This window comes from Rattus norvegicus, chromosome 2, assembly GCF_036323735.1.
Source record: "Rattus norvegicus strain BN/NHsdMcwi chromosome 2, GRCr8, whole genome shotgun sequence".
Classification (NCBI taxonomy): domain Eukaryota; kingdom Metazoa; phylum Chordata; class Mammalia; order Rodentia; family Muridae; genus Rattus; species Rattus norvegicus.
Window position 1 is genome coordinate 86,177,821 of NC_086020.1, and position 23,389 is coordinate 86,201,209.

A 23,389-nucleotide genomic window follows, 5' to 3' on the forward strand; every position below is an offset into this window, starting at 1 on the left:
ACAAGACCTCAAAACAAATCGAATGGTGACAGTCTCAGTTTTTGGCAAAGCTATTAAAAACATGACGCTTAGAAACCTGGATTCCACAGAGAGAATGCAAGTAGATCCACATCTCTAAGCCTGCTGCGAAAAGTCCAAGATCCAAGATTTTAAACTTAAATTCCAGGTAGCCAGATCTCACTAGCATAAAAGACGATCTCTCAAGCTGATAAATGGATCACACAAAATTAAAAACTTATTTGCAGCAAACCACATCAGCACAAAATAACAGATGAAAGAATAATGAATATTCTTGATCAACTATATAAGATAGTTTAATATGCAGGGTATATGGAGAACTACAAAAATTTCACATCATAAGGCAAACATGGATTCAAAAAATGAGCTAATGTTCTGAAAAGACAATTCTTAAAATGAGAAATAAAAACAATGAACATGTGAAAAAGTGTTGGTCCAAGTAATTGGAAATTCAAACTAAAGGTACTTTCATAGAAGAAAGTGTGGTTTTACATGTTGAAAATCCCAGATTTTGGGTACTAGAGACAGGAACAAGAGTCCAAGGTCACCTTTAGACATATAGCAAGTCTGAAACACATTTGTTATATATAACACCCCACTCAAAAACAAAACAGATGCAGAAAATGAGAACACAGAATGTATATGCTTAGAGTAAAATTCCTTACTAAAGTGTTGTGTGTAGTGTTTGCTACTCCACGGAAGCTCTGGGAACAGGCAGCGCTACCAGCCCCCGCTAGAGAATATTGGATCTGTGGATAAAAACCACACACACACACACACACACACACACACACAAACACACACAAACACACACACACACACACACACACACACACACACACACACACACACACACACACACACCAGTTAATCTTAAAATGTCTTTGCTAACTCAATGACTAGGCATTGCTAAATCTCAAGCTCAAACTGTTCTAGAATTCAATGATTAATTTTTTTGTAATTAAAAAAAGAATCATTCAATGGTTAACTAAATTGATAGCATTGTCAAACATAACTAAACAACATAATGAAAATGACTGAAATAATGCAGGTCAAAATTCAGCAATATATGAGGAAAATGAGCCATATTAATATCTAACATATATGAAAAGCATTCAATATCACTAAAGGATATTGATAGCTACAATAATATGCAATCTGTAATGCGGTAGCCTGAAGGACCCTAAATGTTCTTACCATTAAAAAAAAAATCACAAATGTTTGTGGAGCCAGATCTGCTAATTGTATTGATTATATAACTGACAACTATATTGGAAGCATATCCTACAGCATATATAACTACAGTTACAATGGGTCAACTAGGAATAAGCATTTAAAGTGAAGAATGATACGAATACCTAAATAAAACTACCACTATATTAGGGAATTCATAAACTCGGTACTTTCTCTGGAATGACAGCACAGTTGTCCTCCTACTACATGCAGAGCACATGCTATTTCCTCATCACATCTTACCATTCTCAAAAAAAGCAAGAACCTCATTCTGAGTTTTTCTTCTTGCTATCAAGGATTATTTTGTTTCTGTTCTTTCTAACAGTAATATATCTGAAGCTTCCCAAGTGTTCACTTCTACATAGTATCTCATAAACATCAATTATTATGACATGTTATCAAATGAAAAGGAATCTTTTGATGAGGCATAATAATAAATAAATGTGTATCTTAGTATGTCCACTCTGATACCAAAATTTAAAAACAATTCTACAAACCATTAAATAATACTAAACACTATTAGAAGTATATAATTGGTAAAATAAGTCTTACTTAATGTATTCTTTTAACAATGTATTAGATAATAATATTAGAATTAGCATTAAAAGATTGAAAAGCAGTCATTTATAAAAGAAATGGACTCTGTGAAGATCAGATGTGTGTGTGTGTGTGTGTGTGTGTATGTGTGTGTGTGTGTGTGTGTGTGTTTTAAGATGTGTTTGACAGATAAGGAGATGTCAACTATTTCAAAAATTAACTTATATTTCAGTAGTTCTCTTTTATTCTCAAGCTTCTTCTGAAAACGTTTCAGGAGTTATCTCAGAGCTCACTAACATTCATCATGTTATAATTTAGTATTTCAGCCAATGTGAATGACTACTAGAAGTGTACTGTAAAGCTAAAGAGGTTCTACTGTAAGTTTTTGTTAGAATTTGACATAAAATACTAGCCCCCAAGACCTGGCTGCCTGAAGACAGTGAATGCTCATATACACTAGATTTTGTTGTGCAAATCTTGTTCCCCAAGTTAATTGATCAAAAAAGGCTAAAGGATGTGATTGGGCAATACAGAGAAAAAGACAGGACTTGAGGATCAAGTGAGGGGTCTGAAGAGAGATCAGGAGAAGAGAAAGGGGATAGTCACTGCTTTTAACAGCTGAGCCATCTCTCCAGCCCGCCTAGGTGATTCTTAAAAATGCCGTATTAAGTCCAAGTTCTTTAAAAAAACTTCAATTACAATATGTTTAGGATATTTTAGAAATACAATAGTCAGATAGTCAAACTCATGGTCATGTTCGACACCAAACTAATTCATCAAACATACATACATACATACATACATACATACATACACACATATATACATATATATGTGTATATATATACATATATATACACATACATATATATTTATGTGTGTGTGTGTGTGTGTGTACTTTCTAGGTTGATCATATAGTTAATAGGTAAACACAAGTTTGACTATTTAAAAACCTCAGTGATTATCACATTTATTACAGACTATGGTATTTAGGATATTATAATTTAAGGCCTTTGTTTCACTGAGCCATGCCAGCTCCAGAGAGCACCTCATTAGACTTGGAAGAAGACGATGACCATTAAAGGACCTCCATCTGAGGATGGCTTCAATTACAGCAAGCTAGCCACTGGACAAAGAAAATGTCCTAACTTCAATGGCTGACAGAATGATATTTGGAAAGGACAATACTTGGGAGGCAGTTAAAGTCAACTGTCAAACCCCAAGACAGGATAATCAAGTCCTTCATAATTCTTGCTTCACAAATATGTCTGTCAGATAAACTTGTCCAAAAGGGTAAAGATAGATGCTCCAGTGTTTTTTGGGGACTGTCCAGTCAGTCTGCTGCCTGAGAATTCTATAGTTTGGAAATTGCTACCTGTACTTCGTACGTACTCAAGTGTCTGATGAAGCTTAAGACTATTCATCATCTCACAGTTAAACTTACCTTATAAAGGATCTAAGAAAATGTTTTAGGGTCTAAAGAGATGTTTTAAAGTTGGTAATTGCAAGTTATGAAAGTTAGAATACTTAAATGCTTACAAGGGTAATGAAAAAAATGATTTAAGCACAGAACTCTGAACTCACAAAGATAGGATAGATAATAGAATACTGTCTGCAAAGTGCCCAAATACAAATGGACTGAACACTGTGAATGTAATTAAATTATTACACTATAGATTTCAGAAATTGTTTCATATTGTTCTAATTGTATGTCGTTTGTTATTTTAAGAGACAGAGCCTTCTTACTTAGACAAAGGGGGTGGGATGTTCTGGTTGGTCTGGTGCTATCATGTATTCAAATGATAAATATACTAGCTCCCAAGATCTTGTTGCACCAAGATGAGCAAATTCTCATAAACATCACTTTTGCTGTGCAAACCTTACTACCCAAGTTAATTGATCAATAAAAGGCTAAAGCCTGTAATTGGGCAATAGAAAGGCAGGACTTGAAGATAGACTGAGTGGTCTCAGTAGAGACTAGAAGAAAGGGGATCAGGAGAGGAGGAGATGGACCATAAGCACATGGTCAGGAGAAAGAGCAAGTAACAAGAAGCATATGGCTGGGATATAAGTTAGAATAGCTCAAAACCTGTCAAATCTAGGCTTACAACTTGTAAATACAATACTAGACTGTGTGTCTTTTATCTAGGTTAGCTAGAACAAATAAATAATTCCTTTGACAAAATAGAAGAGTCAAAAAGGGGCATAACTTTATTTGTATAAAACACATGAAATAAAAGTAATTATCAGTAGATAATGATATAACATAAAAAAATAATATGCTACAAATTACTCAAAGCACATTAAGAACGGAATAAATATCTCACAAATTCCCAGTAATAAGTAGTTAAAATGTTACCTAGGTCCTTATGTTCTGATTTGTTTCTTTGCTTTGATAAACCCCACGACCCAAAACCTACCTGGGGAAGAAAGTGTCTATTTCATTTTACACATTACAGTCCATCATTGCAGGAGTCCAAGGCAGGTACTTAAGGCAGAAACCTGAGCAAAGATCCTGGAGGAATGCTACTTGCTGATTCACTCCTGGTCTCATTTTCAGGTACCTTTCTTATACAGCCCAGGTCCACAGCTTAGGGATTGTGTTGCCCACAGTTGACTAGATCCTTCTACATCATCTGCACTCAAGAATATGTAACAGTCACACACACAGGCCAATCTGATAGATGATACTGCAGCTGAGTCCCCCTTCCTAGGTGTGTCAGGTGGACAGCCAATATTAGCCTTAGTTTAAAAAAAAAAAAGTATGTAAAACTTTGTAAGAAAAAAACATAGTAAAATAGGAATGCAATACTAAACACAATGCTGACAATACATTAAGAGCAGCTTACTTTTATTTACAAAAGTTATTAAAATTAATATTCCAAAAATGTATTTGTAGTCTTCGGGGGGAAGGGAGACTCTGAAACCTCAGGACTCAGTTTTGTTCTTCTGATAAAAATCACTAGTTGCTGTGATCTTTTCACTTTTCAAAATTGAGCTTATGTTATAATCTCAATTTATAACATACTGATGTCCTCACAAACTTATCTGCATGATTCCAAAGTCTATAAAGAGCTTTTCTGTCACACCAAACATTTCTTGGTGAGTTCAGAGTTCTGCATTAATTATGTAGGAATTAAAAGCAGCATTTGGCAGTTTGCTAATGCTATACAGTTCCTGGAATTTGTCTCTTATGATAGAATTCCCTTATGTCTCTTAAGATCTACATGATGGGCAAAGTGTTGCAACACTGTTTACACAGTGCTTTTTACTGTATCAGTTTGGTTTTTGATCAGTGTTCCTTCCCAAGTCAATTTGCACGTATAACGTTTGGTTATAATTCACTCATGGTTAACGAGAAGTTCCTGCATTACCTGTATTTCTAGAGTTTCTCTAAAACATTTTGATACTCCCTAAGTATAGAATGTTCAACATGGCCACCTTCTTCACCATTACAAGATCTCTCTAGTATGCAGTGGTGGAAGTTGAATATGGGTTGAACTATTAGTAAAGGTCTTCCCTTATTCCTTTCATTTTTAAGGTTTTTCTTTTATATAAATTCTTTAGCACTGAATTGTGAATGAACAATTACAAAAGGCTTTGCGAAAGTGTTTGCATTAATCTGGATTTTCTCTAGCATGAATTTTGTAGTGTCGAGTAACATTTGAACTATTTTTAAAGGCTTTACCACATTGTTCACATTTATAAGGCTTCTCGCCAGTATGAAGTCTCCAATGATATTTAAGATTTGAAGAAGAAGTAAAGGCCTTGCCACATACTTCACATTTGTAGGGTCTCTCTCCAGTGTGAATTCTTTCATGTTGCACAAGGGGTGAAGGATATTTGAAGGTCTTGTCACAGTGTTTGCATTTGTAGGGTTTCTCTCTAGTATGCATTATCTGATGTTTAGAGAATGCTGAGTGAACATTAAACCTCTTTCCACATTCATCACATTTATAAGGTTGCTCTCTAGTATGAATTCTCTGATGTTTAGAGAGCGATGTATGAACACTAAAGGCCTTGCCACATTCTTCGCATTTGTAGGGTTTCTCTCCAGTATGAACTCTTCGGTGAACAATAAGCCCCGAATAATTAGTAAAAGCTCGGCCACATTCTTCACATCTGTAGCGTTTCTCTCCAGTGTGGATTCGTTGATGCTTATGCAGATATGTAGAAAAGCTAAAAGCTTTGCCACATACTTCACATTTGTAGGGTTTCTCTCCAGTATGGATTCTTTGATGCTTAACCAGATAATCAGAACAGTTAAAAGCTTTGCCACACACTTCACATTTATATGGTTTCTCTCCAGTATGGATTCTTTTGTGTTGTTTAAGGTGGGAAGAATAGTTAAAAGATTTACCACATTCTTCACATGCATAGGGTTTCTCTCCAGTATGAATTCTTTGGTGTTGAATTAGATTATAACAATTAGTGAAGGCTTTCCCACAGTCTTTGCACTCATAGGGTTTTTCTCCACTATGTGTTCGCTGGTGATTCATGAACGTTGAGTAAATGGTAAAGGCTTTCCCACATTCACCACATTTATATGGCTTCTCTCCAGTATGAATTCTCTGGTGGTAAATAAGGTTTGCAGAACAGTTAAAGGCCTTGCCACATTCCTTGCATTTGTAGGGTTTCATGCCAGTATGGATTCGCTGATGCCTATGCAGATATGAAGAACAGCTAAAGGCCTTCCCACACTCACCGCATTTATAGAGTTTCTCTTCCCTGTGAATTTGTTGGTGTTGGTGAAGGTTAGAAGAACAGCTGAAAGCTTTGCCACATTCTTTACATTTATAGGGTTTCTCTCCAGTATGGATTCGCTGGTGCTTAGAAAGAATGCAGCGAACAGTAAAGGCCATGCCACATTCTTCACATTTGTAGGGTCTCTCTCCAGTATGGATTCTTTGATGTTGGATAAGGACTGAGTTCCTATCAAAGGCTTTCCCACATTCTTTACATTTGTGGGCTTTTGATCCTGTTTAAAAATTGTTAAAGTATCAGTAAAAGTATACCACCATACGTTATATTTATACTATTCATCTTAAATATGAATACTTTAAAATTGTGACTATATTTTGACATAAAATTAAGCATCATATAAATGGGAAACTATAGACATTTGCACACCTATATTCCCAGTAGCCTCATTCAGATACTACAGGTTTAAACAACATAATCCACCAATGAACTTAGAATATGAAGACAATGTGAAACAAGCAAATAATAGGAAATTATGAAAGTTAAAAGCCAAACTTGATATAACACCTAAGTAAAAAACACCTAAGGTGCATTTTATTACATGAAAGAAACCCTTATTTAAAGATGTATTGCTGGTCTTGCATGAAAATTCAAAGTTTGAAAACATATCAAACAGGAAAGCAATGTTGATTGTAGTAAATTGGTTGCAGGTAGAAATATAAAAGATTTTTGAGTATACATTTTCAGTTTTCAAAGCTCTAAAATTGTGTAAAGATGTGCTGCATAACACTTTTAAATCAATACATGAAATCTTTAAGGCAGTGATATGTTTCACTAAAAATAAATACCTTAAAAATTAAATTGTGAAAAATTTCTAGTTTACCTACAAGGGGTATAATAAGTTCAGCTAAGGAAACTATGTGTCAATAAACACAAAAGTTACATAATTTCTAGGAATACTCATTTAGAAGGCTACAACAACTATTAAGTAACCAATGAAGGGAGAAAATACATGTGTCTTGAAATTAAGAATAATACTTTCATAGAAAATGGTAACATCACTTTTAACAGACCCATGGCATAGCTCTCTTTAATGTCTTATATTGTCTTTATTGGACACGGTAATTAATATGGAATGGCTAAGCATGTTACATAATGTAAAAGAGTCTAGATTTAAAAATCAACAGAAAATAGAATTGTAAAATAACAAAAAGATTAAATTTTGGAGCCATAAATTTTTGAGACACTATTAAAGATCTACTAAAAAAAAAAAAAAACTTATCTAAATGTGTAGTTTTCAGCTAGACTACATACTTATAAAAGCAAAGCATTATAATATACTGCCACTGAGTGGCAAAAAAAATAAATAAATAAAAATAAACCCAACCCTCATAAGATATACAATAAGATTGCTCGGAAGATAAGGAACATTGATCTCCATCCCCACAACCCACAGGTTGGAAGTAGAAAATCAACCCTTGCATTTTGTCACCTAACATTAAAATGAGCAGTGTCATGTGCACACATGTGTACACACACAAACACACACATGAAAACTCTTATGAAGCCAGTTTAGCTAATGAGCATGTAAATGAAGTTAGGGATGCTCATCTATGGTGTTACTGTTACTAAGTATACTAAATGTGTACCCTTTTTCTGAGTCATTGAAAGTAAAGTATGTTGTGATTTAGATGCTTCCAGGCAAAATAAAAGGACTGGGACCATGGAGATGGCTCAGCAGTCAACATGCCTAGCACACAAGTGAAGACTGGAGTCTCAGAAGTAAAAGTACCTGCCATACAAGTGTGAAGACTGGAGTCTCAGCAGTCAACATGCCTGCCACACAAGTGTGAAGACTGGAGTTTGGAGACCCAGAACTTTTGTAAATAGAGAGTGGGCACTGTGGCCAGCTTGTCATTCTAGGGTTGGAAGGTGAAGACATGGAAATCCCTAGAACAAATTGGCTACCTCGGAGGCTAGCTCTGAGTTCAACTGAGAGACCCTGCCTCACAGAATAAGGTAGAAGAGCCATCAAAGAGGATTCTCAACATCAACTTTGGTCCTCCATAGGCACATATTTACATGTGAATGTGTGTGCACACTTGCACCCATGCACAGGCAAACATATACATGCAAATATGTTTGCAGACAGAAACATGACACACACAGATACGAGAAAACAAGTTAAATAAAGGACGTTGGCAGACTGTGTAAACACATACAAAGCTTCTTGGAGAGAAAGAAAGAGGATTATCATGGGTAACATCATGAAGGAAAAGCCACTTGATAATACGATTTACACCCAAAATGTAACTTCTCAATTACAAATTGACTTGTCACCCATGAGAGCTGCTCACTCATTCCTACAGACCTAGATGGATGGCCGCTGATGCTTTTCTCCTCACTCTCCATGGATCTGAACTTTGTTCCAGAAAGGTGACCAGGTATGGCTTAGAGAAAGCAAGACCTGTTTGGAAAAGGAACACGAGGCTTGGCTATATTTTTCTGGAAATTAACATTTGCACCCAGTTCTGTTGCTTAGAAGAAAGAGAAGATAAAAGCTTTTGTAAAATTCTATCTTTAAACATGTCCTGAAAGACAGGATGCCTAGGAGTAACTTACAACCGGCAACTCTGAACTTCATTAAAAAGGAAAAGTATTAATGCTAATGGTGAGACCCGCTAACACACGTGCTGTGTGCCTCAGGCCACTGAGCTTCGAACATTGCCACTGCAGATGAATACTTTGAAAACACAAGGAAGAAAAAAGAGTTTCTTGACTATATAGCAATTCCCTAATTTTTCCTTTTAAAATGGGCACATGAAACCAATCAATAAGCTAGAGGTTGGTGGTGCACACGTTTAATCCCAGCACTTAGGAGGCAGAGGGCAGGCAGATTTCTGAGTGTGACACTAGTCTGGTCTACAGAGCAAGTTCCATTATAGCCACAGTTACACAGAGAAACCCTGTTTTAAAAACCCAAAAGAAGAAAAGAAGCAAATCAAAAGCACAAGCTCCCAGGAGATATTCTTCAAAGGCAGGGAGGCAGTCACATGTTGACAGTGACATAAGAGTTCACTATGGAAGTGATCCTCACCCAGGAACAGAAGGTTGCTGTAATTCTCCAACATCACTTCCTTATACAAATTCCACTGAGCAGGCTCCAGACATTCACACTCCTCTGGAGAGAAATCAATGGCCACATCTGTAAATGACAGAAGGTCCTGAAATAAAAACAAATGAATAGAATAAGTTAAATAAATAGGACAATTAATGATGTAAATACCAAAGTCAGCAAGCTGGCAGTCAACTTTTGTCCACGGTGAGGGAGAGCTAGAAATGCTTCTGAAATTGCTACGTAATGTTAATTACATTCTTCAAAATCATCTCTACTCAGAAACCTCACCCTGAGAGGGAAGTGCAGTGAAGATGCAGACCTGATGCAGCAGCTCTGGTCGAGGTTTCTGAGTGTGCACTTGGCCACTGGTGAAGCAAGGACAAGTCCCCTACTAAGTGACAGGAGTTTGAGCAGCCAAGAGGAGAACTCAGGGATGAAATTTAAGTGCAAGAGTTTTACACATTTGCACATTTCAAACAGCAAAAACAGCACTTGGGATATATTTACATTAAATGTAAATGTAACTTTAAATATGCTAAATCTAATTGCAATAGTGTGTTCTCTTTCTCCCTCTCTGTCAGGTATTCATGCTTCTGCTGTTCCTAAGGCAGAATTTGAACTCTTGACCCCACTGTATTGCTCTTCAAAGGTCTAGTGTTATGAATATATGACACTACCCTTTATTTTTTCTATTTTAAACTTTCTACGTTTCAGCTCACCTGTTTGCTTATAAAATTCCTCAATGATCTGAGGATACTAATATTTTTATTGTTTATAAGCTTATGAAAATTTACATACTAATGATAGATTATAAGACTATATATGTATGTATATATATATATATATATACACATACAGACACACTTTGTAGGATAATGCTCAATATATATACTTAGTATTGTAGGATAATACTCGATAGATAGATAGATAGATAGATAGATAGATAGATAGAGAGAGAGAGAGAGAGAGAGAGATAGATAGATAGATAGACAGACACACACACACACATATTCACACTTAGTATGATTTTAAGTAGGTTTTACTTTTATATTGAAAATGCTCAAAAGCCTGTCTTCCAGGCTTCTGTAATACACACTACAGCACTGTTACATAGAGTCACAATTCTGTGCAATAGTATCCTAAATGTCAAGCTCCTACCTAACTTACTTGTGCAAACAACTGGTCAATACTTTCTGTGTCTCTCTTCCCCAGCTCACTGGCCCATTGGAAACGCCCGTATCATCTTCAACTCTGATGAGATCTAATTCTTTGAAATATGTCTATGGCTGAGATCATATGCTACTTGTCTTTCCAGGTCTGAAACAGGAAGCCCATCTATACTCTCATGCTCCAAAGCTAAACAGGGCTGAACTGCACATATGTGTTAAGACGCATGCAGGAGGAACAATGAGTGGCTTTAGAAATGTGTCTCAGAGAGGTATGGCCCCAAGAACTACACACCTGGAGGACTTCGTGCTGTTGTGGAGTTTTACTCTGCTTGTTGCTTTCATAGGCCTCTTAATCTTATTGGGGTCTGGGATTCATCATACAAACCACTCTGACACCAATCTCAGTCAAACAGGGCTGGCTTATTTAATGTACATGCCAAGAGTGATTGATCAGGGATACAGTGTAGACTCGTGAGCTGAATTGAGACCTCCAACTAGACTCCTAGAGCTTTTAAGCCTGAAATCCACAAACATCTGTGCCAACTTATTCCACTAATCAGGATTTAGGGATGAGGAACTTCAGCTCTGTGTCCTGAAAAAATACTCACAGAAGACAGTGTTGCTGGTCTCTTTTAAATCCAAGCTGATTTCTCAGTCCCAGCTAACAAACACTAACTGTCCCAGTAAAACAATGGGTTTGTGTCAGTAGTGCTGGTCTCTTGCTAATCACAGCTCTGTAGCTGTCTTCAGACACACCAGAAGAGGGCATCACATCCTATTACAGATGGTTGTGAGCCACCATGTGGTTGCTGGGAACTGAACTCAGAACCTCTGGAAGAGCAGTCAGTGCTCTTAACCACAGCCATCTGTCCGGTTGAAACCTCAAGCTTGCCTCTAATGACATACCTCCAACCAGCTCACAACTCTTAATCCCTCCCAAACAGTTCATCAGTGGAGACCAAGTATTCGAGTATATGAGCCTATGGGCCTGTTTTTACTCACACCACCAAAGGTTTTCCTGTTCTACACTGTGTTGAAACAAAACTCAAAGTATACTATGATACATTAATTATTATGGTTTGAAACCTTTACAACCATTAATGAATAACAGCTGAAAATACAACAAAGTAGAAAACAGTGAAAGTACTAAGCAGAACAGTCTCTAGACGTTTTCTTCTCAGAATGTGACAAAATAAATGTTTGTGAGAAATTCACCAACTATTGCTGGGTTACAGCACTCAAGATGACAAAACAAAGACCAGTTCATAAAATAGAAAAGGACTGGGCTAGGATACAGCTCATTGGACAGACACTCATTGCACAGATGTGTAAGGCCTGGGTTCAATTCCTAGCAAAAAGCAGGCGACAATAGGGAAAGGAGGTTTTGCTTACTTTCACCCTGCTCACATGTAGACCACCAAGGAAAGAATAGCCTACAAATTTCTGTCGCCTTCCTCAGGATGTCAAGAGCAGATTATGTATACAGTTTTGATCCTTCTTCAAACTTGACCAGGATGGTGAATTCTGACTTCTGTTCCTCAGAGAGCCAATGGGAAGAGCATTATAACTTGAATGCTAGGTTCAAAGCCAATAAAAATACAGGCCACAGGTCATTAAACATGTTCTTAGAATAGGTTTCAGAAATTCCACCCCAGCAAAGGTCACTGTTGCACCTAAAGCTCACACATCAATGAGAGTGGTGACACGGTGTTGCACATTTAATCTCAGTATCCAGGAAGGAGAGTTAGGTAGGTCTCTGTAAAGTCAAGGATACCTTGGTCAACATAGAGTTAAGGTCAGCTAAAGCTGCACATTGAGACCTTATCCAAAAAGAACTAAGGCATAAATCAAAGAAGCAAAAACGTGTTAGAAAAAAAGAGAACACCCTGCTCAAAAATTTCCTGAAGAATCTATTATGTTATCTGAAGGCCAGTTCAGATGGACACATCAAGAATATGCCTGAGCCCACATGTGGCCTATATATATATATATATATATATATATATATATATATATATAGCCACCAAAACTAGATAAGGTTGATGAAGCTAAAAAGTGCACTCGGAAAGGGACCAGATATAGATCACTCCTGAGAGACACATCCAGAGCATGTCCAATACAGAGGTCAATGCTAGCAGCAAACCACCGAACTTGAGATCAGGACCCACTTGTGTGTGTGTGGGGGGGGGGGGGGGGAGGATCAGAGGAAGTATTAAAAGAGGTGAAGGAGCTTACAACCCCATAAAAACAACAATGCCAACCAACCAGAGCTTCCAGGGACTAAACCACTACCGAAAGACTATACGAGAACTGACCCAGGGCTCCAACTGCATATGTAGCAGAGAATAGGCATGTCGAGACACCAGTGGAAGGGGATGCCCTTGGTCCTGCTAAGGTTGGACCCCTAGTGCAGGGGAACATGGAGGGGCAATAAGGGGTATGTATAGGGGGAATACCCGTATGGGGGAGGGGGAGGGGAGGGAATGAGGGCTTATGGACAGGAAACTGGGAAGGGGAATAACATTTGAAATGTAAGTAAAGAAATATATCTAATAAAAATTTTAAAAATGTAAAGGCACTAAAATTTAAGAGTAAAATTATGATTGTTCTTTGAAAAGAAGCCAAACTATCTTTCCTCACCAGCTGTCTCTGGAATGTGATTACTTACAAATATGCTTGATAGTTTGTTTCTTCTTTTAATAATCAAAACGCTCCCCATCTAAGTACCCAATAAACCCACCGTTCTGCAGTGAAAAAATTCCTTTTTAAGTGAAAAGCACCATGTTGGAAGCCTATGTCAATCATCACTAAAATATTTTGTATTTCAGTTTAACAATATATGTTACACAAAAATATCTTATAATATGTTTTAATGAAGAGCTTAAATTATTTTATTTTCGAAATCATCATTATGAGAACCTACTCTAATTTTACATTACCAAATCACAAAGCAACATTTAGTCACAATGTATATTCATTTAAAAATTACTGGCTTCAACTTTCCAATTAAAAAAATGAAAAAGTGATCCCAAAAGTTCCACCAGAGAACTACTAAAGCTGATAAACAACTTCAGCAAAGTGGCTGGGTATAAAATTAACTCAAATAAATCAGTTGCCTTCCTCTATACAAAAGAGAAACAAGCCGAGAAAGAAATTAGGGAAACGACACCCTTCATAATAGACCCAAATAATATAAAGTACCTCGGTGTGACTTTAACCAAGCAAGTAAAAGATCTGTACAATAAGAACTTCAAGACACTGAGGAAAGAAATTGAAGAAGACCTCAGAAGATGGAAAGATCTCCCATGCTCATGGATTGGCAGGATTAATATAGTAAAAATGGCCATTTTACCAAAAGCAATCTACAGATTCAATGCAATCCCCATCAAAATACCAATCCAATTCTTCAAAGAGTTAGACAGAACAATTTGCAAATTCATCTGGAATAACAAAAAACCCAGGATAGCTAAAGCTATCCTCAACAATAAGAGGACTTCAGGGGGAATCACTATCCCTAAACTCAAGCAGTATTACAGAGCAATAGTGATAAAAACTGCATGGTATTGGTACAGAGACAGACAGATAGACCAATGGAATAGAATTGAAGACCCAGAAATGAACCCACACACCTATGGTCACTTGATTTTTGACAAAGGAGCCAAAACCATCCAATGGAAAAAAGATAGCATTTTCAGCAAATGGTGCTGGTTCAACTGGAGGGCAACATGCAGAAGAATGCAGATCGATCCATGCTTATCACCCTGTACAAAGCTTAAGTCCAAGTGGATCAAGGACCTCCACATCAAACCAGACACACTCAAACTAATAGAAGAAAAACTAGGGAAGCATCTGGAACACATGGGCACTGGAAAAAATTTCCTGAACAAAACACCAATGGCTTATGCTCTAAGATCAAGAATCGACAAATGGGATCTCATAAAACTGCAAAGCTTCTGTAAGGCAAAGGACACTGTGGTTAGGACAAAACGACAACCAACAGATTGGGAAAAGATCTTTACCAATCCTATAACAGATAGAGGCCTTATATCCAAAATATACAAAGAACTCAAGAAGTTAGACCGCAGGGAAACAAATAACCCTATTAAAAAATGGGGTTCAGAGCTGAACAAAGAATTCACAGCTGAGGAATGCCGAATGGCTGAGAAACATCTAAAGAAATGTTCAACATCTTTAGTCATAAGGGAAATGCAAATCAAAACAACCCTGAGATTTCACCTCACACCAGTGAGAATGGCTAAGATCAAAAACTCAGGTGATAGCAGATGCTGGCGAGGATGTGGAGAAAGAGGAACACTCCTCCATTGTTGGTGGGATTGCAGACTGGTAAAACCATTCTGGAAATCAGTCTGGAGGTTCCTCAGAAAATTGGACATTGAACTGCCTGAGGATCCAGCCATACCTCTCTTGGGCATATACCCAAAAGATGCCTCAACATATAAAAGAGACACGTGCTCCACTATGTTCATCGCAGCCTTATTTATAATAGCCAGAAAATGGAAAGAACCCAGATGCCCTTCAACAGAGGAATGGATACAGAAAATGTGGTACATCTACACAATGGAATATTACTCAGCTATCAAAAACAACGAGTTTATGAAATTCGTAGGCAAATGGTTGGAACTGGAAAATATCATCCTGAGTGAGCTAACCCAATCACAGAAAGACATACATGGTATGCACTCATTGATAAGTGGCTATTAGCCCAAATGCTTGAATTACCCTAGATCCCTAGAACAAACGAAACTCAAGACGGATGATCAAAATGTGAATGCTTCACTCCTTCTTTAAATGAGGAAAAAGAATACCCTTGGCTGGGAAGGGAGAGGCAAAGATTAAAACAGAGACTGAAGGAACACCCATTCAGAGCCTGCCCCACAGGTGGCCCATACATATACAGCCACCCAATTAGACAAGATGGATGAAGCAAAGAAGTGCAGACCGACAGGAGCCGGATGTAGATCGCTCCTGAGAGACACAGCCAGAATACAGCAAATACAGAGGCGAATGCCAGCAGCAAACCACTGAACTGAGAATAGGACCCCCGTTGAAGGAATCAGAGAAAGAACTGGAAGAGCTTGAAGGGGCTCGAGACCCCAAAAGTACAACAATGCCAAGCAACCAGAGCTTCCAGGGACTAAGCCACTACCTAAAGACTATACATGGACTGACCCTGGACTCTGTCCCCATAGGTAGCAATGAATATCCTAGTAAGAGCACCAGTGGAAGGGGAAGCCCTGGGTCCTGCTAAGACTGAACCCCCAGTGAACTAGACTATGTGGGGAGGGTGGCAATGGGGGGAGGTTTGGGAGGGGAACACCCACAAGGAAGGGGAGGGGGGAGGGTGATGTCTGTCCGGAAACCGGGAAAGGGAATAACACTTGAAATGTATATAAGAAATACTCAAGATAATAAAAAAAAAATAAATAAAATTAAAAAAAAAATGAAAAATATTCTATTCCTTCTCCCTAGAAAAACAGCCAATTACCAACACAATACTTTTTTTAATAAAATACATAAATTTTATTTGTATTACAAATCATTAAAAAGTCAGGTATAGGAGTATGTGGGCAGTACAACTTGAAGTCAATGCACAGTTAAAAATAAGACATGTGGGCTGAAGAAAAGGCTCGGAGGTAAAGCAGTATGCTCAGTTCCCTGAGTTCAATTCCCAGCAACCACCCGGTGGCTCATAACCATCTATAAGATCTGATGCCCTCTTCTGGCCTGCAGGCATATACACAGGCAGAACATTGTACACATAGTAAGTAAATAAATCTTTTTTAAAAAATGAGAAATGATGAACAGGGTACGTTCAGAAGAGGTGAATCTGGGAGAAGTTAGAAGGAGTAGTAAGATTACATGTTCAAAATACATTGTATAAAATTCTAAAAGATTAATTATATTAAAAGATCAATAACAATTTCTTAACATACATACTATATTGAATTATAATTTCTAAACAAAAGTATTACAGTAAAAGACTTAGAAGAGTCAGGTGTAAGTGGGCAAGCTTTAATCCTAGCACTCAGGAGGCAGGGGCAGGCTGATTGCTGTGAGCTCAAGGCCAGCCTGGTCAATATGGTGGGACCCTGTCTCAAAAATGAACAAATACAAAGGACTAATGAAGGGAAAGGGGACTTGAGAAAAGCTTAAAACTGCATTTTAAAGATCCTACATTCAAATAATTTATTACTTATACAGGAATCTGTTGTTGTAAAAATATAAAAAATAAAAAAAGTATGATTGTCTTTTACCCAGCTAGGTCCTGCACTGTGGTGCCCCAAGATATCTGCTACATCCCAACTCCGCCGCGGCAGCCCAGTGTCTCCAGCCACCGCACACTTTCCTACACTCAAACCCTCACATAAAAGAACACATAACACAATAATCTTAGATCCAATTGATAAGATACAATTGCCCACTTAAACATACAAAGCCTGGTACCATCCAACTTAAAAACATTGATAACAACCTGTAAATACACAGAGCGAGATCTTTATGTCAGCTTCCATTGTCCAGCCTCTCCTCCTCCTCTCTTCCTCTCTCTTGTTCCAGTCTCCTCCTCTTCCTTCAAACTTTTCTCCCACCCATCCTTCCTTCTCATCCAATGACAGGCCTCCTTCTATCTTGTATCTGCCTCACCTGTGACATCATCCCACAGGAATCAAGCCAAAACAGGAATAAACTTATTATATAGAGCTGGACATTATAAAACTAAGGGTCTACTAATGTACTATACACAATTTAAATGGGAAATATTCCTAGCAAATAAAATTCACGAAATCACAAAACCCCTGCAAATAAAAGGTATTAAGCATTTCCAATATATTCCTACAGTACAAATAAAAATCCACAAGGCAAACTTATTTTTCTACAAAAGGAATACTATACCTGTAATTTACTTTAAAATGTCTTTTGTGGTAAAGCTTTAAACAACTGGTATCAGGAAAAAAATACATCTTTTTCTTTAAATTAAAAAAAAATATGCCTGCTAAATAAGTAAGGATACCAATAAATCAACACTGAAGTGCACTAGGAAAAGAAAAGCAATGGGGCTTTACATGACATACTGAACAGCCAGATAGAGTACTGGAGGCCAACGGAAGACACAGCATTCGGAAGGAAGCCTGAGCAAACATGGCAGCTTTCCTCAGTCAAGAGAACTGTGAAGGCAGACCGAAAACAGAACACTCAAGTAAGTATAAAATGGGAAAAAGAAAGAGGAAGCCAATCTAGGGAGGACACAACATGTTCTTGATTAATAGAGCATAAGAGCGCAGTCAGAGCAAGCATGGGGAACAGGCAGTAAGAAGTGGGCATCTTGTATGGGCTCCCAATACCAGCCTTCAGTTCCTCCCTGCTTTCCCTGCACGATGAAAGTGAAATTAGCCTGTTCTTCCCAGGTTGCTTTTGGTCATGGTGTGTAACACAGCAGATGAAACTCAAACTTATAAACTGGTACCAGGATTTCAGCACTGCTGCTACAGCAGATCTGACCTTGTTGCTAGAAAGAGAAATGCGAAAGGAGTTTGGAACTTTGGCCTGGAAAGTTCGTTGGGTGCTTAGAGCTTGAGAGGCTGTTCTGTGGAATTTGGAAGAAAAGGATGCTAAGAATAATGCAGATGAAGGAAGCTTGGCTTGACAAGTCTTTATCAAAACCCTTCATGTTAAATTTTGAGTTAAGAACCTGGGATTTATCTGTTCAGCTAGCACTGAAGAAACAACTATGATTAACAAGAGACCAGCACTACCGACGGGAACCTGTTAATTTACTGGAACAAGTGGTGTGTGTTACCTGGGACTGAGAAATCAGCTATGATTACAGAGACCAGCATCACTGAGGTACTGTCCTCTGTGAGTATTTCCTTAGGACCAGCACACGGAAACTATGGTGGAAAGAATCAAGACTGTATGAGTCTCCCACATGGTACTGACTTTGAAGGCATAAAGAGGATGAAAAGCAGCTGGAACTTAGCACTGTGAAAGGCTAGGTGAGGCCATTGGTGGAAAGCGCAGCCTCAGAGGCAGTGGAGACCCCATGAGTGACAGAATCGTGGAGACCAAATACAAGCAAATGCCTCATAAAGTCATATATCATGATCAGGTTGCTTTTATCCTGGAAATGTAGGGTTGCTTAAATCTGATATTTGACAGAGGCAAAAAAAAAAAAAAAACATACACTGGAAAAAAGATAACAATAAATAAACCTTCAATAAATGATGCTTGGAAAACTTGCATGACCACATGCAGAAGAATGAAACTAGACCTGCATCTACTGTCCTGCACCAAGTTAGATCCAAGTGGATCAAAACCCTCAATTTGAAACCTGAAACACTAAACTGCTAGAAGAAAATATAAGCAGTACCTGACAAGAAATAGGTGCAGGAAAGGACTTTTTAGACAGGACTCCATTTGACAGAAATTAAGACCAACAACTTACAGGTGAGATTTCATAGAACTAAAAACTTAGGTACAGCTAAGGAAACAACCAACTGAGCACAAAGAAGCCCACGGGATAGGAGAGACACGTTGCTGTCTACACATCTGTCCAGGTTTAATACCCAAAATATACTAAGAACTCAAAAGAAAAAAAATTCAAGGAAATAAATGATACAATTAAAAACTGAGCTAGGCTATACAAAGAACTCAAGAAGTTAGACCGCAGGGAGACAAATAACCCTATTTAAAAATGGAGTTCAAAGCTAAACAAAGAATTCACAGCTGAGGAATGCCGAATGACTGAGAAACACCTAAAGAAATGTTCAACATCTTTAGTCATAAGGGAAATGCAAATCAAAACAACCCTGAGATTTCACCTCACACCAGTGAGAATGGCTAAGATCAAAAACTCAGGTGACAGCAAATGCTGGCGAGGATGTGGAGAAAGAGGAACACTCCTCCATTGTTGGTGGGATTGCAGACTGGTACAACCATTCTGGAAATCAGTCTGGAGGTTCCTCAGAAAATTGGACATTGAACTACCTGAGGACTCAGCTATACCTCTCTTGGCATATACCCAAAAGATGCCCCAACATATAACAAAGACACATGCTCCACTATGTTCACAGCAGCCTTATTTATAATAAGCAGAAGCTGGAAAGAACCTAGATGCCCTTCAACAGAGGAATGGATACAGAAAATGTGGTACATCTACACAATGGAATATTACTCAGCTATCAAAAACAATGACTTTATGAAATTCATAGGCAAATGGAGGGAATTGGAAAATATCATCCCGAGTGAGGTAGCCCAATCACAGAAAAACACAAATGGTATGCACTCATTGATAAGTGGATATTAGCCCAAAGGTTTGAATTACCCTAGATGCACAGAACACATGAAACTCAAGAAGGATGACCAAAATGCAAATGCTTCACTCCTTCTTTAAAAGGGGAACAAGAATATCCTTGGGAGGGAATAGGGAGGCAAAGTTTAGAACAGAGGCAGAAGAAACACCCATTCAGAACCTGCCCCACATGTGGCCCATCCACCAAACTAGATGGACGAAGCAAAGAACTGCAGGCCGACAGGAGCTGGATGTAGATCTCTCCTGAGAGACACAGCCACACTACAGCAAATACATAGGCGAATGCCAGCAGCAAACCACTGAACTGAGAACGGGACCCCCGTTGAAGGAATCAGAGAAAGGACTGGAAGAGCTTGAAGGGGCTCCAGACCCCATATTAACAACAATGCCAAGCAACCAGAGCTTCCAGGGACTAAGCCACTACCCAAAGACTATACATGGACTGACCCTGGGCTCCAACCTCATAGGTAGCAATGAATATCCTAGTAAGATCACCAGTGGAAGGGGAAGCCCTTGGTCCTGCCAAGACTGAACACCTAGTGAATGTGATTGTTGGGGGGAGGGTGGTAGTGGGGGGAGGATGGGGAGGGGAAGTCCATATAGAAGGGGAGGGGGAGGAAGTCCCACACCCGCGGATCCCGGCCCGCAGCAGCTCTCTGCTCCCAAACCCCGTGGGAGAGAGACCTCACCGCCTGATCAGGTGGACACTCCTGAGGCTGCAGAGCGGGGGAGACCACCAACACTGCCCACCCCTGCCCACATCCCTGGCCCAAGAGGCAACTGTATAAGGCCTCTGGGTTCGCGTAGGGGAGGGCCCAGGAGCGGCAGGACCCCTGTGCCTGAGACACCGCCGGAACCTGAAGGAAACAGACCGGATAAACAGTTCTCTGCACCCAAATCCTGTGGGAGGGAGAGCTGAACCTTCAGAGAGGCAGACAAGCCTGGGAAACCAGAAGAGACTGCACTCTGTGCACATCCAGACGCCAGAGGAAAACACCAAACGTCATCTGGAACCCTGGTGCACGGAGGCTCCCGGAAAGAGCGGCACAGATCTTCCCGGTTGCTGCCACCGCGGAGAGGACTTAGGCAGTACCCCACGAGCAAACTTGAGCCTTGGAACCACAGGTAGGACAAACTTTTCCCCTGCAAGAAACCTGCCTGGTGAACTCAAGACACAGGCCCACAGGAACAGCTGAAGACCTGTAGAGAGGAAAAACTACACGCCCGAAAGCAGAACACTCTGTCCCCATAACTGGCTGAAAGAAAACAGGAAAACAGGTCTACAGCATTCCTGACACACAGGCTTATAGGACAGTCTAGCCACGGTCAGAAATAGCAGAACAAAGTAACACTAGAGATAATCTGATGGCGAGAGGCAGGAACCCAAGCAACAGAAGCCAAGACTACATGGCATCATCGGAGCCCAATTCTCCCACCAAAATAAACATGGAATATCCAAACACACCAGAAAAGCAAGATCTAGTTTCAAAATCGTATTTGATCATGATGCTGGAGGACATCAAGAAAGACGTGGAGAACTCCCTTAGAGAACAAGTAGAAGCCTACAGAGAGGAATCGCAAAAATCCCTGAAAGAATTCCAGGAAAACATAAATAAACAAGTAGAAACCCATAGAGAGGAGACACAAAAATCCCTGAAAGAATTCCAGGAAAACACAATCAAACAGTTGAAGGAATTAAAAATGGAAATAGAAGCTATCAAGAAAGAACACATGAAAACAACCCTGGACATAGAAAATCAAAAGAAAAGACAAGGAGCTGTGGATACAAGCTTCACCAACAGAATACAAGAGATGGAAGAGAGAATCTCAGGAGCAGAAGATTCCATAGAAATCATTGACTCAACTGTCAAAAATAATGTAAAGCAGAAAAAGCTACTGGTCCAAAACATACAGGAAATCCAGGACTCAATGAGAAGATCAAACCTAAGGATAATAGGTATAGAAGAGAGTGAAGACTCCAAGCTCAAAGGACCAGTAAATATCTTCAACAAAATCATAGAAGAAAACTTCCCTAACCTAAAAAAAGAGATACCCATAGGCATACAAGAAGCCTACAGAACTCCAAATAGATTGGACCAGAAAAGAAACACCTCCCGTCACATAATAGTCAAAACACCAAACGCACCAAATAAAGAAAGAGTATTAAAAGCAGTAAGGGAAAAAGGTCAAGTAACATATAAAGGCAGACCCTCAGAATCACACCAGACTTTTCGCCAGAAACTATGAAGGCCAGAAGATCCTGGACAGATGTCATACAGACCCTAAGAGAACACAAATGCCAGCCCAGGTTACTGTATCCTGCAAAACTCTCAATTAACATAGATGGAGAAACCAAGATATTCCATGACAAAACCAAATTTACACAATATCTTTCTACAAATCCAGCACTACAAAGGATAATAAATGGTAAAGCCCAACATAAGGAGGCAAGCTATACCCTAGAAGAAGCAAGAAACTAATCATCTTGGCAACAAAACAAAGAGAATGAAAGCACACAAACATAACCTCACATCCAAATATGAATATAACAGGAAGCAGTAATCACTATTCCTTAATATCTCCCAACATCAATGGCCTCAACTCCCCAATAAAAAGACATAGATTAACAAACTGGATACGCAACGAGGACCCTGCATTCTGCTGCCTACAGGAAACACACCTCAGAGACAAAGACAGACACTACCTCAGAGTGAAAGGCTGGAAAACAACTTTCCAAGCAAATGGTCAGAAGAAGCAAGCTGGAGTAGCCATTGTAATATCAAATAAAATCAATTTTCAATTAAAAGTCATCAAAAAAGATAAGGAAGGACACTTCATATTCATCAAAGGAAAAATCCACCAAGATGAACTCTCAATCCTCATCTTCGGTTGGTTTATATACAAGTGTGCAATTTCTAGGCTTGAAAGTAAAATGATGCTATCTGGTGCTGGATAGAGGAGCCTTATTTTTTATTATGGCAGCTTGCTATTTTTGTAACATGGTGATTTGGTTGAACACAATAAAGTACAGTAGTAACTGATCTCCCCTTCTTCCTGGATGAGTGAGGAGATGATTAAATGTTGATGTCAGCATCCTTGAGCATATTCAGATGAGCTTCTGCTTCTGTTGAAAAGGATGCTGTGTTTGATTGTGGTCCGAAGCTTTGAAGCACTACTTGGCATCTCCTTCCTTGGAGGTCTCACTGTTTAAACATAACAGATTTGATAGCTTGTTGGTAAGGTGAGGTCCAGCTTGTCTCCACTAGGTCATCTTCATGTGAATCC

The 23,389-nt window shown here is 38.9% G+C and overlaps 2 protein-coding genes across 6 annotated transcripts in view; both read right to left on the reverse strand.

Annotated features, from left to right (window-relative positions):
• The window catches only part of Zfp712 (zinc finger protein 712), a 48,101-nt gene extending 38,391 nt beyond the window's left edge, over positions 1–9,710 (reverse strand). The window contains exon 1 of one of the 2 annotated variants that reach the window (XM_039103565.1): positions 9,587–9,710. The gene's annotated coding sequence lies outside the window, so the exon portion shown is untranslated. Of the gene's footprint in view, positions 1–8,860; positions 8,957–9,586 lie in introns of those variants that run through there. The other variant, XM_039103566.1, reaches the window with a different exon arrangement.
• Zfp708 (zinc finger protein 708) overlaps positions 3,976–23,389 on the reverse strand; it is a 51,625-nt gene continuing 32,211 nt past the window's right edge. For 2 of the 4 annotated variants that reach the window (XM_063282852.1, XM_017591214.3), the window contains 3 exons: positions 9,587–9,713; positions 8,861–8,956; positions 3,976–6,766 (listed from right to left, as the gene is read on the reverse strand). In XM_063282852.1, coding sequence (XP_063138922.1) covers positions 5,406–6,766; positions 8,861–8,956; positions 9,587–9,713 — 1,584 coding nt within the window. In that variant the 3' untranslated portion in view covers positions 3,976–5,405. The remainder of the gene's footprint in view (positions 6,767–8,860; positions 8,957–9,586; positions 9,714–23,389) is intronic. The other 2 variants (XM_039103568.2, XM_063282853.1) reach the window with 1 other exon arrangement.